The following is a 13,822-nucleotide window of genomic DNA, read 5'->3' as shown; positions in this document are numbered from 1 at the left end:
TGATTATGGAGTTCTGTCAGCTGGTGAGGGTCTGGGGCGGGGAAGGCAGAGCCGGGAGCTGGGCGGGGTAAGGGCTCAGGGCAGTTCCTAGGGATCTGCAGCAATGACATCATCAGCATCATCAGAGCAACACCTGTGACAAGCACTGCCATCTCTGTAGATGAGCACTCACTCCCCAGGTGGTGCGCCCTGAACTAACGCATGAGGTGTGTGGGGGTGCTGTTCCTGTGCGCTTCTAAGCAGCAGGGGAAACTGAGGCCCAGAGGGGGCTGCCCACTGAGGGCAGAGGTCATCCCATCCTCGCCTCGGATTGCCTGGTGTGGGTGCCTGGGATGGGGCGGTGGTGCTGACCCCTCCCTGCCCTCTCTCCCAGGGGGACCTGAAGCGTTACCTTCGGGCCCAGCGGCCCCCCGAGGGCCTGTCCCCTGAGCTGCCCCCTCGAGACCTGCGGACACTGCAGAGAATGGGCCTGGAGATCGCCCGCGGGCTGGCACATCTCCACTCCCACAACTATGTGCACAGGTGGCAGCCCGGGAGTCACCGGGCGGAATTGGGGGGGGAGGGGACTACTTAGGGGAAAGAGGCCAGGCTACGGGAGTGGGAGGTGAGGCCACAGGGGAGGAGTTTAAGGATGGAAGGAGGCCTGAGTGGGAGACACAAAAAGGGGGGAAAGCGCAGGAGGGTCAGAGGGAAGAGGCGGAGTCAGAAGAGTAGAGGAGGAGTCAGGAAGGGAGGAGGGGTCACAGAAGAGAGGGAGGAGTCAGGGGAGGGGGAGGAGTCAAGGTAGGAGAGGAGGAGGGAGGAAAAGAAGAGGGAAGGGGAGCAGTGCGGGAAAGTGGGCGGGGTCTAGGAAGGGGGGGCGGGCTTCCCCTAGCTACCCGCTTCTTACCTCGCCCCCCCTCGCCCGCCCCCAGCGACCTGGCCCTGCGCAACTGCCTGCTGACCTCCGACCTCACTGTGCGCATCGGAGACTACGGGCTGGCGCACAGCAACTACAAGGTGAGGGCTGGCCTCCATCAGAGCTGGGAGGAGGCGGGGGGGCGTCCCGGCCTGCTTGACCGCGCCCCGTGCCGCCCACACCCAGGAGGACTACTACCTGACCCCCGAGCGCCTGTGGATCCCGCTGCGCTGGGCAGCGCCCGAGCTCCTCGGGGAGCTGCACGGGACCTTCATGGTGGTGGACCAGAGCCGCGAGAGCAACATCTGGTGAGGGGCCCGGGCCGGGGGGCGGCCGAGGAGGGCAAGGAAGGCGGAAGGGTCACAGGTTCTACGGTTGGGGAAACTGAGGCCTGGAGGGGAGGCCCCCTGGCCCGTCAGGGCAGGGCTCTGACCTTCCTCTGCCCTCTGCACCCCGCAGGTCCCTAGGGGTGACCCTATGGGAGCTGTTTGAGTTTGGGGCACAGCCCTACCGCCACCTATCAGACGAGGAGGTCCTCGCCTTCGTCGTCCGTCAGCAGCACGTCAAGCTGGCCAGGCCGAGGCTCAAGCTGCCCTACGGGGACTACTGGTGAGGGCGGGGCCTGACCCCGGACCCCTGACCTTCTACCTCCCACACCCAGGATGATCCCAGAATCCCCCGCCTCATTTCACACTCTCCCCCCTCCACAATTGCACCACTTGCTGCCAGCCCTAGAATGGAGTGGGGACGTCCCCACCCCTTCCGCCAGCATCTGCCACTTGGAACAGGGAAACTGAGGCATGGAGTGACAGCTGGTGTGTGAACCTAGTTTCTCCAGCCCTAGAAGACCCCTGCTGCTTGCTTGTCTCTGATTCCAAAACTTGTAACCCAAACGCGAAGGCCACCTTAACCCTCATTTCCGCACATGTGCCTTGCTGTCCTCTCTTCTTCTAGGTCTCTGTCTCCCTGTCTCTGATTTCTGTTCCCCCCTCTCTCTGGGTCTTGGTCCTCTTCTCTCTGGGTCTCTTCCCCCCACTTTCTCCTGGTCTCTGCCCACCCCCAGTGACCCCCCGCCCCCCAGGACTCTGCCCTACTCACTCTTGCCTTAGGATACTCACTCTTGCCTCCTCCCCCTCCCCCAGGTACGACATCCTGCAGTCCTGCTGGCGGCCGCCTGCCCAGCGGCCCTCGGCCTCTGATCTGCAACTGCAGCTCACCTACCTGCTCTCCGAGCGGCCCCCAAGGCCGCCGCCGCCGCCGCCGCCCCCCCGAGATGGTCCCTTCCCCTGGCCCTGGCCCCCGCAGCACAGCGTGCCCCGCCCGGGGACCCTGTCCTCTCCGTTCCCCCTTCTGGATGGCTTCCCTGGGGCTGACCCGGACGACGTGCTCACGGTCACCGAGAGTAGCCGTGGCCTCAACCTTGAGTGCCTGTGGGAGAAGGCGCGGCGGGGGGCCGGTCGGGGCGGGGGGGCACCCACCTGGCAGCCGGCGTCCGCACCCCCGGCCCCCCACGCCAACCCCTCCAACCCCTTCTACGAGGCGCTGTCCACGCCCAGCGTGCTGCCGGTCATCAGCGCCCGCAGCCCCTCCGTGAGCAGCGAATACTACATCCGCCTCGAGGAGCATGGCTCCCCGCCAGAGCCCCTCTTCCCCAATGACTGGGACCCCCTGGACCCAGGAGTGCCTGCCCCCCAGGCCCCCCAGGCCCCCCCCGAGGTCCCCCAGCTGGTGTCCGAGACCTGGGCCTCCCCCCTCTTCCCGGCGGCCCGGCCCTTCCCGGCCCAGTCCTCATCCTCCGGCAGCTTCCTCCTGAGCGGCTGGGACCCCGAGGGCCGGGGCGCCGGGGAGACCCTGGCAGGAGACCCCGCCGAGGTGCTGGGGGAGCGGGGGACCACCCCGTGGGCCGAAGAGGAGGAGGAGGAGGAGGAAGGCAGCTCCCCGGGGGAAGACAGCAGCAGCCTTGGGGGGGGCCCCAGCCGCCGGGGCCCCCTACCCTGTCCCCTGTGCAGCCGCGAGGGGGCCTGCTCCTGCCTGCCCCTGGAGCGGGGGGACGCCGTCGCCGGCTGGGGCGGCCACCCTGCTCTTGGCTGCCCCCATCCCCCCGAGGACGACTCGTCCCTGCGGGCGGAGCGGGGCTCCCTGGCCGAGTTTCTGGACCCCCGCATGGGGGCGGCGGCGCCCCAGTCCCCCGGGCGGGGGCCACCTCCCGCTCCCCCCCCGCCGCCGCCACCTCCTCGGGCCCCCGCGGACCCGGCCGTGTCCCCCGACCCCCCCTCGGCCGTGGCCAGTCCCGGCTCAGGCCTGTCGTCTCCGGGCCCCAAACCGGGCGACAGCGGCTACGAGACCGAGACCCCTTTTTCCCCCGAGGGAGCCTTCCCCGGTGGGGGGGCAGCAGAGGAGGAAGGGGTCCCTCGACCACGGGCTCCCCCCGAGCCCCCCGACCCGGGAGCGCCCCGGCCACCCCCAGACCCGGGTCCCCTCCCGCTCCCGGGGGCCCGGGAGAAGCCGACCTTCGTAGTTCAAGTGAGCACCGAGCAGTTGCTGATGTCCCTGCGGGAGGACGTGACAAGGAAGCTCCTGGGGGAGAAGGGGGCAGCCGCCCGCGAGACAGGGCCCAGGAGGGCGGCGAGAGGCCCCGGGAACCGAGAGAAAGCCCCGGGCCCAAGCAGGGGCCCCACAGTCCTGGACAGCGGGAAGCAAGCCCCAAGCCCGCACGAGGGCCCGAGCCTCCCCATGAACGGGGTGACAGCGCTGGAGAACGGGGAACAGAGAGCCCTGGGCGTCGAAGAGAAGGTGGCGGAGAACGGGAGCCCGGGGTCCCCAGAGAGAGAAGAGCAAGTGCTGGCGAATGGGGAGCTGCCACCCCCAAGGAGGGAGGAGAAAGTGCTGGAGAATGGGGGCCTGGGGTCCCCGGCGAGAGAAGAGCAAGTGCTGGTGAATGGGGGACTGACACCCCCAAAGATCGAGGAGGTGTCAGAGAATGGGGGCCTGAGACTCCCCAGGAACCCGGAGAGGCTGCCAGAGACTGGGCCTTGGAGAGCCCCAGGGCCCTGGGAGAAGATGCCCGAGAGTGGGGCTCCAGCCCCCATGAACGGGGAGCCAGCCCCAGAGACCTCGCTGGAGAGAGCCCTGGCACCTGGCGCAGTGGTCTTGGCCCTGAACGGCGGGGAGACAGTCCCTGGCCCCACTGGCCCAGCCCCCAGGAGCGGGGTGCTGGAACCCGGGACCGAGAGGAGAGCCCCCGAGACTGGGGGGGCACCGAGAGCCCCCGGGGCTGGGAGGCTGGACCTCGGGAGTGGGGTCCGAGCCCCAGTGGGCATGGGGATGGCCCCCGGCGGCGGCCTCGGAAGCGGCGTGGACGCAAAGGCCGGATGGGTCGACAGCACGAGGCCACAGCCGCCTCCACCGCCACTGGAAACACAGCCGACGAGGCCGGAGCCAGCGCCCCAGAGAGCCAGGCCGGAGGCAGCCTCCGAGGGAGAGCCCGGGGTCCCAGACAGCAGAGCCGGCGGAGACACAGCACCCAACGAAGACGGGGACCCCCCCAAGCCCGAGAGGAAGGGCCCCGAGATGCCACGCCTGTTCTTGGACTTGGGACCCCCTCAGGGGAACAGCGAGCAGATCAAAGGTGAGCAGGCTGCTGGGAGCACGGGAGCGCGGTTGGGGGCCGAGGCCCAGCTCCTTCCAAGATGTAGGGTGCAGTTGAGAAGCTCAGGCTCCCAGGTACCAGACAGGTCAGCCTGATGATGACAAGTGCAGACCCTAGAGCCACACTCCCTGGGCTCAAATCCTGGCTTTGCCCCTTCCTAGCTGTGATCTTGGACAGATGACCTTCTCTGTGCCTCAGTTTCCCCATCTGCCAAAAACGGATGACAAGGATAGCGCCTACCTAATAGGATTGTGAGGGTCAAATGAGTTAGGACTTCCAAAGCCTTTGGCCCAACGCCTGGCACTTCTAAGCACCTGCTGTTATATCACAATTCACGTCAACTAGGGGATGCAAACTCAGATGCCCACAGGGGTCAGACAATATAAGGGAATGAATGATAGGTGGGAATGAATGAATGAATGAGAGCTGGGAGACGTGGGGTAGGAGTTGGGGAGGAAATGCAGCTAGTTCTCAGCTCCATTCAGGAATGTGAATGATAGGTGGGAATGAATGAATGAATGAGAGCTGGGAGACGTGGGGTAGGAGTTGTGGAGGAAATGCAGCTAGTTCTCACCTCCATTCAGGAATGCCCACCTGGTGTTGCCAAATCTGCTGCTTTCCCCCTTTAAGCCAGAGTTCTGGGTGTATTAATGGTTGAAACCCACTCAAAAGAAGCCTTTCTGTGGGTTGGGCTGCCAGTGCGTGATCTCTGGTTTAAACTTTCCAACAAGCTGAGGCATCTATTCATTGTGCCAGGCCTCCTGTGCACCAGGCCCTGAGCTGTCCAGGGCTGAGACCCAGGGAGCCTCAGATCCTGCCCTGCCCACCGCAGTACTGGTGGCTTGACAGCCTAGTAGAAAGGCCTTTTCTGGAAATTGAGTTTTGATAGGAACACAGGAAATAGTTTGTCATAGAGAGGGGACAATTTAAGAGAAGATAAATGGAGAGTAAAATAAACAGCCCCTGCTTAGATGTGGACATAGGGACTGTAGTTCCACTGGAATCATCCAGAGGCCTGATTTCCTTAAATACTGGTATGAAAGTTATAAATGACTGGGCCTGTTTTATATTGGCAACCTCACAGCCACACTTGAGGTAAGGGTTATTATCTCTGTTTGCCAGAGGAGCCTGAGGCTCAAGAGGGAAAGGTCAGGAAGGGGACTGAGCACAGAACCTTCCTTCCTCAAACCCATGGCATTAGAACACTACCACTTCCTCAAGGTTGTTGTGGGGAGTTTGCAACCAGCTGTGTCAGGAAAGACACTGGGCAGCATGAAAATGACAGGGGATGAGCAACTAAGATGCCTCAGAGGATCTGAAGCGGGGCTGGGGGCGGGTCGGTGTTGTTGGGTGTGAAGAGACTGGGAATAGCATGCTTTTCTTTTTTTTTTTTTAAATCCAGTGAACTCCTACTCATCCTTCATGACCCCACTCAAATTCCCCCTTCCCTGGGAAGCCTTCCTGATTTTGAAAGACTGTCACCCTGTCCTTCCTCTGGGTAACCACAGCCCTTGATAGCTTCCTCTATAAAGCCCCACTCCACCCCATCACCTTGAGATGGGTGGTCAGGGAAGGCCTCAATGAGGAGGTGACTTCTGAGCAGACATGAAGGAAGTGAGCCAGGTTGACATCTGGGAGAAGGATGTTTCAGGTAGAGGACACTGAGATGGACATTAACTTGGCATGTTCATGGAATAGCAAAATGCTGGTGAAGCTGGAGTTGAGTGAATGAGGGGTGGAGAGTGACTCGGTCCACATCCATCTTTCTCCTTGCCCTGCCCTGACCCTCTTCTCATCCCCACCATCGCCCCCCCACAGGGCCTGGCACACAGCTCACTTATGCAGTAATGGAGGAATGAGTGGCCCCTCCATTTACCAGTGAGGAAACAGGCTCAGAGAGGTGGATCTGCTTGCCCAGGGACACACAGCAAGAGAGCAGGGTAGGCTTGGGATTTGAAGTGAGGTTTCCTCCTCCAGGGACCTGAAGTCCTTCCCTCGCAGCAGGCTGAGATCAAGGAGTCTTAGGGCAGGGAAAGGACCTGGAGATGGCTAGACACCCCAATTTTCTGGCGATTGAGGGCCAAAAAGGGAAAGAAAGTACCTTGGTCAACATTGTGTAGCAGGGAACATTTATTCACGAATCCCACAAATATTGACTGAGTACTTCTGTGTCCTTGGGGTTTGGGGACGCAGCCAGAATGAGCCCAACTCAGTCTCTGTTCTGTGGCAAGGCAAACATTAATCACACTGCCACAGAATTACAGTTCTATACTGAGATCAACCGCTAGGACGGCGAGGTGCTTGGTACTATGGGGTGCAGAGCAGGTTGCCTGGCCTGACCTCTTGGTAGATCTCCAAAGGCTTTGAAAGTCCAGACAGAGCTGGACGATGAATAGGACTTGAGTTAGATAAGGAAGTTCCAGGCAGAGGGAACAGCCTATGCAAAGGCTCAGAGGTGGGAGGAATGGGGATGTGGCCCATGTGGTTGGATGGAGGTCAAGCCAGAATGAGGTGGGGACAGAACCAGGAGAGGTCAGCACAGCCAGGGCACTCGGGCCTGGTGGCCCCGGGAGAAACTGGGGCTTTGTGCTGTGGGCACTGGGGAGCCACGGGGAGGGTTAAGCACTGGAGTAGGGGGAAGACCGCTACCCTTCTGCTTGGAGACCCCCAGTGCAGCCTTTTGGTTCACAAGGGTGGAAACAGGCCCAGACTGTGGCTGAGATTACCTGAGGACACAGAGTTAGGCGGGAGGGCATGCCTCAGTTTCCCCAGGAACAGGAGCTCACCGGGTGTCTCCCCTCGCAGCCAAGCTCTCGCGGCTCTCGCTGGCGCTGCCGCCGCTCACGCTCACGCCGTTCCCGGGGCCGGGCCCGCGGCGACCCCCGTGGGAGGGCGTGGACGCCGGGGCGGCTGGCGGGGAGGCCGGCGGGGCGGGGGCGTCGGGGCCGTCGGAGGAGGACGGGGAGGACGAGGACGAGGACGAGGAGGAGGACGAGGAGGCGGCAGCGGCGGGCGCGGGCGGCGGGGCCCCGGGAGAGCGCGGGCAGCCCCGGTGCCCGTCGTGGTGAGCAGCGCCGACACGGACGCGGCCCGCCCGTTGCGGGGGCTGCTCAAGTCTCCACGCGGGGCCGACGAACCCGAGGACAGCGAGCTGGAGAGGAAGCGCAAGATGGTCTCCTTCCACGGGGACGTGACCGTCTACCTCTTCGACCAGGTGGGCTGCCCCCGCGCAGGACCCCGGGGCTGGGTCTAGGGAGGGGCGGGGCCTGGATGAAGACCGCGCCTAGATTGGGGGCGGAGTCTGCAGGGTGAGGGCGGGCCAGGGAATGGGGCGGGACTTGAAGGACGAGCCGAGGCCTTGAGTGTAAGGACGGGGCCTGGGAATGGGGCTGGGCCTGGAGGAAGGCCGCGCCTCAAGTGGGGGCGGGGCCTTCAGGGTGAGAGCGGAGCCTGGGGAGAGACTGGCTAGGGAAATAGGGCAGGATGAGTCCTTGAGTGTGAGGGCGGGGCCTGGGGATGGGGCGGGGCCTGGGGAAGGGCCGAGTCCAGAGCAGAGGTGGGGCCTGGGGTGGGGGAAGGTGCTGGAGGGCTAGGGAGAGGCCTGGAGATGAGAACGGATCCGGAAGGAAAGCGCGGTACCTGGTGGTCAGAGGCTAAGGAGAAAGTGAGAGGATTAGGGCGTGGTCTGTAAGGTGGGGGCGGAGCCTAGTTAAGTTCGGGGTGGGGTTTCTGCACCAGCTCTCTAATGTTGTGGAGGCCGAGGGGCCGGCTCAGGATGGAGGGGATCTTATCCACTAGGGGTGGGCCATGGAGAAGCTGCAGGTAGGGCTTAAAGAGATGCTGCTTGTAGTGTTAAGATACTAAGTGCAGTAGTGGGTTCAGGGATGGGACACAGCTAATGAACTGGGCGGGGCTAAGAGAGATGGGTTGGGGATTGTGTTAAAAGTAACTAGCCTGGGAGGTTAGTGTTGAAGAGAAAAACAGGGCGGTGTAGTGCTGGGGGCGGTGTAGTGGACTGGGGCCCTGTCTAGATGAACCTGGGGCGGGGCATACTAAGGTTCTGAGATGAGTGAGAACAGGGTCAAGAGCTGAGGCCTAGGGCACTGAAACAAACTGGAGCGGGGCCTTTTCAGAGGGCGGGGCTTAGGGGCTCGCGGGAGGGTCCGGAGATGCTCAAAATGGGTTAAGGGTTTGGAGGACCATAGGAGCAGGTAGTTGTGGGGCCCGCACTTGGACGCCTGTGGCCGAGATCTAGGACGTGAGTAAGGGTCATGGAGACGGGATGGGACTTACGGAGACAGTCCTGGGTTAGGGGCTTCCGTGGAGGCAGCGCGTTAAGGAGCCGGGAGAGAACTCCTGCCGTGGACTACTTAGCTGTGGGCGGGACTCCGTGGTCGGGGGAGGAGCTTCAGGCCGGGGGAGGTTAAAGCTGGCCTGAGGCTTCGAAGGCAGATTAGGGGATCTCCAGAGAGAGCGATTGTAAATCGGGATGCCTGAAGCCCCAGAAATGTTAGCGGGGTTTGTTGCTTGTTGGGATGTAGCGAGTGCGATGTGACGGTTCGCCCCCCTCTTGCCTCCCCTCATATGCCTTCATAGGAGACGCCAACCAACGAGCTGAGTGTCCAGGGCCCCCCCGAGGGGGACACGGACCCGTCAACGCCCCCAGCGCCCCCGACGCTTCCCCACTCCGCCACCCCCGGAGATGGGTTTCCCAGCAGCGACAGCGGCTTTGGTGAGGGGCGGGGCGGGGCAGAGTTGGGGGCGGGGTCTATGGGAAGGGCAGCGTCGGGGCGGGGCCTGCTGAGGGGCGGGGTCGGGGGGCTGAAGAAGTGACTGAGGGTCTGACCGCATCCTCTCCTCTCCCTCCTCACCCCACCCCCGCCCCCAATGCTAGGAGGCAGTTTCGAGTGGGCGGAGGATTTCCCCCTCCTCCCCCCTCCAGGCCCCCCCCTGTGCTTCTCCCGCTTCTCCGTCTCGCCTGCGCTGGAGACCCCGGGGCCCCCCGCCCGGGCCCCCGACGCCCGGCCCGCAGGTATCGTGCTTCAGACCCTTGGCCCTGCCCCACGTCTGCCAATCTCTCCCCATCTGTCTCTCCCACTTTCTTGTCCCCATCTCTCTGAATTTCTTTGCCTCTCTCCCAGTTTCTTCCTTCCCCTCTCTCAGTCTGGCTGCTCACCAGCGAAACCCCACCCACCTCTGGAACCCGCTCAGACCAAGAGGTGTCCATCAGATGGGCTTGGGCAATCACGCCCTTCCCTGAGCCTCAGTTTCCCTTCTGTAAGGATCCCCTCTGAGTCTTGCCTATCTTTCTTTTTTTTTTTTTGGCCACGTCCCTTGGCATGTGGGATCTTAGTTCACCGACCAGGGATGGAACCCGCGCCCCCTTAACCACTGGACCGCCAGGGAAGCCCCAAATCATTTTTCTTTTTTCTTTTCTTTTCTTTTCTTTTCTGTTTCTTTCTTTCTTTCTTTCTTTCTTTCCTTCCTTCCTTCCTCCCTCCCTCCTTTCTTTCTTTCTTTCTTTCTTTCTTTTTCTTTCTTTCTTTCTTTCTTTGTGTTTCTTTCTCCCTCTCTCTCTCCCTGCCTCCCTCCCTCCCTCGCTCTCTTTCTTTGTTTTTCTTTCCCATCTTTGCCCCATCTTTGTGCTAAGATTCCTGTCTGGTACTTGGTGGATCTTGATCCCATCTCCTTTGGGGGGCATAGGTTGATCAGAGGCAGACAAGAAGCCAGAGGAAACCAGGGGGCTCAAAGCTGGTTAGTATGAACCAGAACAGAGAGGACATGGCCAGGGAGCACCATAGCAATAACAGCAAGCACTCTCATAGACCCTAGAATGTGCTGGAAACATCTTACCCCATTTAATCCTCCCTATGATTCCATGGGGTGTATTCTAGTCTCATCCCCATTTTACAGAAGAGAAAACTGAGGCACAGAGAGGCATGAGGAGCCGGGGCACAAACCCTGGCTGCCTGGCCTCTGAGTCTGTGTCCACTCCAGTAGTCAGCATTTGTCAGGTACCTTTCTTGCGTTTCACTTACGCCATAATGCTAATCCTCACCACCACCTTAGGAGAACATCCCTGCATACAGGCCTTGCACTGGGCCAGGCAGGTGGAGGTGTTCCCAGAGGACAGAACTAAGTAGGGGGAAGGTGCAACTGGCTCTTTTCGGGGGGGACTACATACCTGCTCCCCTACCTGAGCAGGTGCCTGAGTTCAGGTGTTGGCCCTGCCACTTCTTGGCTGGGTGACCTAGGGCAAGTCGCTTTCCCTCTCTGTACCTCAGTTTCTGTAGAACGAGGAGGATAACAGGATCTACCTCCTAAGTTGGTTAAGGGGATTGAATGGCTTAATCGTCCCCTTGCGCGCTGCAGTGGTCTTTAACTGGTAGCTGTTACTGCGTTTAACGAAGTAGATGCTTATCAAACATCGGCTGTACTGGGCTCTTGGGATTCCGTGCTGGGCAAGATCAGTGAGCCCCCCTCCGCCCTACCCACAGCACTACCCCACAGTCCCACAGTAAGTGAATAAGTGCCAACTCAGGCTTGCTGAGAAAGCAGATGACAAGAGGAAAGAGCTTTGTGTCCTCGGTGATGGAAGGGTCCTTTAACCAGGGACTTGAAGGGTTGGTTGTCGTTAACTAGGTGAAGGGGAAGGGGACCGCGTGCTAGCAGACAGAACAGCTTGCAGAGGGCCTGAGGCAGGAGAGAGCTTGGCTGATTCATGGAACAGAAGGGAAGCGGGTGTGTCTGGAGGTTACTTGCAGAGTTGGGTGGAGGGGGTTGGGTGTGGGAAGTGAGAGAGAGCAGGACAGACCCCCCCCCCCCCCCCCCTGCGGTGTCCTCCCCCTGCCTCTGGTCTGTAGAAAAGCTTTATCCTCTTCCGCCCCCCCCCCCCCCCCCGCAGGGCTTGAGGGTAAGCTGAGGGGCGGGGACTTTGTCCTGGGGGCACTAGGGAGCCACGGGAGGATTGTGAGCTGGGGAGGGGCAGCATCAGCCCCGGGTGTAGTAAGACTTCTCCCGGGCCTTGTGGGGGCCAGTGGAGGCGGGGAGGCTGGGGAGGAGGCCAGGCAAGGCTCCAGGGGGGAGAGGAGAGGACATACAGAGTCAAGGGCAGGAGGGGTGGGCTGAGGGTTGACCCTTCACTTGGCAACATCCTCAGATTTCACCCCCAAATGTCACTTCCTCCCAGAGGTCTTCTCAGAGGCCCCCCAAGAGGACAGGGTGAGGTGGGTTCCAGGGCGTGGGGACACCAGCCAAGTGTTGAGTCAGGGCTGAGGCCCATAGGGCCAGCAATCCAGGATGACTTCACCTTTATTCACCTGGAGAGGAGAGGGAGGGCCCGATCACACAAAACCCCAAATCCCTTTACTCAGTCCTTAGCTATTCCGCAGCTGGGCTGGGAAGCTGCTGAGCCGGTTTCGAGACCACGGCTGGGGGGTGGCTCTGCCCACTTCACACACGTTCCCTGGGTGCTGAGTGATGCCGGGAATCTCAGAGTTTCCCCACTCCTTTGAAAAGGACACGAGGGTCATGCTCCCCATTTAGAGGGAGGGAAACTGAGGCTCAGGGACTGGAAGTGAGGGCAATGACTTGACCCAGGCCACTCAGGTGAGAAGTGGGAGGTGGAGTGGGAGGGTGCCTGGTGGGTAGCCCTGGTTGAGAGTCTCCACCCCACAGACTTGGTTTTCTGGATCTGTTGTATGGGTGGGAGGCTCTCCTTCTGCTGGGAGAGAAGGGATCATGGTGGGAAAGTCTGGTGGGACGGCGCTTTGTACAGGGCCTCTACTGGATGCTGGGGATGCAGCAGTGACCAAATGCAGTCCCATCCTTTCTGATCTTCCAGTCTAGAGGGGCAAGCAGACAGGAAGCTAGCTCTTTGACAATGACTGAGATTATCCCAGAGGAGAAATGTGAAAGAAAATAACTGTAGTGGAAGGGAATTCCCTGGCAGTCCAGTGGTTAGGACTCAGTGCTTTCACGGCCGAGGTGAAATCCCTGGTCGGAGAACTAAGATCCCACAAGCCATGTGGCGCCGACAAAAAAAACGAAAAACGAAAAAACAAACCACCGCCCCCCAACTATAGTGCAGTGAGATAGAATGACCTTGGGGGGTGAGGGGGACGACTGCTTGACTGAGAATGGCCCGGAGAAGACCCTGAAGAGGGGGCATGGTGACGGAGGCCTGAGTTCTATGGGAAGGGCTAAGGGCATGCCAGGCAGTTGGAACAGCCAGTGCAAAGGCCCCGGGGTAGGACTGTGCTTGGAGGAACAGCAAGGAAGCAGAGCACTGTGGCTGGAGCAGAGTGAGTCGGGGGTGGGAGTAAATGACAGGAAAAGGACAGAGCAGATCAGGTGGGGCGCTCCCCATGGTGAGGGCTTGGTTTTCACTCCGATCGGCAAGCCAGAAGCCATGAGCCTTTCTGCCCAGTAATTCCATTTCTCTCTCCTCTCCCTCCGTCCTCAGGCCCCGTGGAGAACTGACTCCCCGAAGACTTGACCCCCCTGCACCCCCAGAAGAGGGGTTGAGAGCAGAATCCTCTGTGGACGATGGAGCCACTGCCACCACCACAGACGCCGCCTCCGGGGAGGCCCCCGAGACCGGGCCCTCCCCCTCCCCCACCATGTGCCAAACAGGAGGCCCTGGCCCTCCGCCCCCCAGCCCCCCGGACGGCTCCCCTGAGCCCCTTGATCCCCTCGGTGCCAAATGAGGCAGGAAGCCCCTCACCCCTCCCTGGAGAGCCGCCTTTCTCGGAACTGAACTGAACTCTTTAGGGCCTGGAGCCCCTCTGCACAGTGGAGGCCCCTCCTCACCCACTCCCAGCCCCAGACAGGGGCCGAAGGCTTCAGGGACCTGGACCCCCCCATCTCGCGTCTCCCCTTTCCCACCCCAGCCTGGCCCCTGGAGGGGCCTCTGGTTCAAACCTTCGCGTGGCATTTTCACATTATTTAAAAAAGACAAAAAACAACTTTTTGGAGGAACGTGGGGCATGTGTGTGTTTCGGGAGATGAAGAGGGGAGGCTGCAGGGACCGGGTGCTGTCCAGGAGATATGGCCATCCTCACAGCCCCATCTGACAGGAACATCGAGGCTCAGAAAGGCAGAAATGCCTGTGTGGCAGCGAGACCCCCGGCTTCTCCACTTCTCTGGATCTCAGTCTGGTGTCGGCATCACCAACTTCTGTTGCAGCCTCAACTTACAGTTCAGGAGGTGACGAGGAGCCGGCAAGGGTTCGGGAAGGTGGCAGGTTATGGTCAGAGCTGGGTTTCTGCAAGGTG

At 61.2% G+C, this 13,822-nt stretch overlaps 1 protein-coding gene across 1 annotated transcript in view; it reads left to right on the top strand.

The window, feature by feature from the left end:
• Window positions 1–13,255, top strand: part of LMTK3 (lemur tyrosine kinase 3) — a 20,076-nt gene extending 6,821 nt beyond the window's left edge. The window contains 12 exon segments of the mRNA XM_007463439.1: window positions 374–522; window positions 915–999; window positions 1,085–1,206; window positions 1,358–1,507; window positions 2,041–4,526; window positions 7,353–7,559; window positions 7,562–7,761; window positions 9,144–9,279; window positions 9,442–9,579; window positions 11,452–11,460; window positions 11,707–11,773; window positions 13,012–13,255. Of these exon segments, the coding sequence (XP_007463501.1) occupies window positions 374–522; window positions 915–999; window positions 1,085–1,206; window positions 1,358–1,507; window positions 2,041–4,526; window positions 7,353–7,559; window positions 7,562–7,761; window positions 9,144–9,279; window positions 9,442–9,579; window positions 11,452–11,460; window positions 11,707–11,773; window positions 13,012–13,255 (3,993 nt within the window).
• Window positions 13,256–13,822: the final 567 nt, after the last annotated feature.

This window comes from Lipotes vexillifer, unplaced genomic scaffold (assembly GCF_000442215.2).
Source record: "Lipotes vexillifer unplaced genomic scaffold, Lipotes_vexillifer_v1.1 scaffold802, whole genome shotgun sequence".
Classification (NCBI taxonomy): Eukaryota; Metazoa; Chordata; class Mammalia; order Artiodactyla; family Lipotidae; genus Lipotes; species Lipotes vexillifer.
This window is presented reverse-complemented; position numbering and strand designations above follow the sequence as displayed.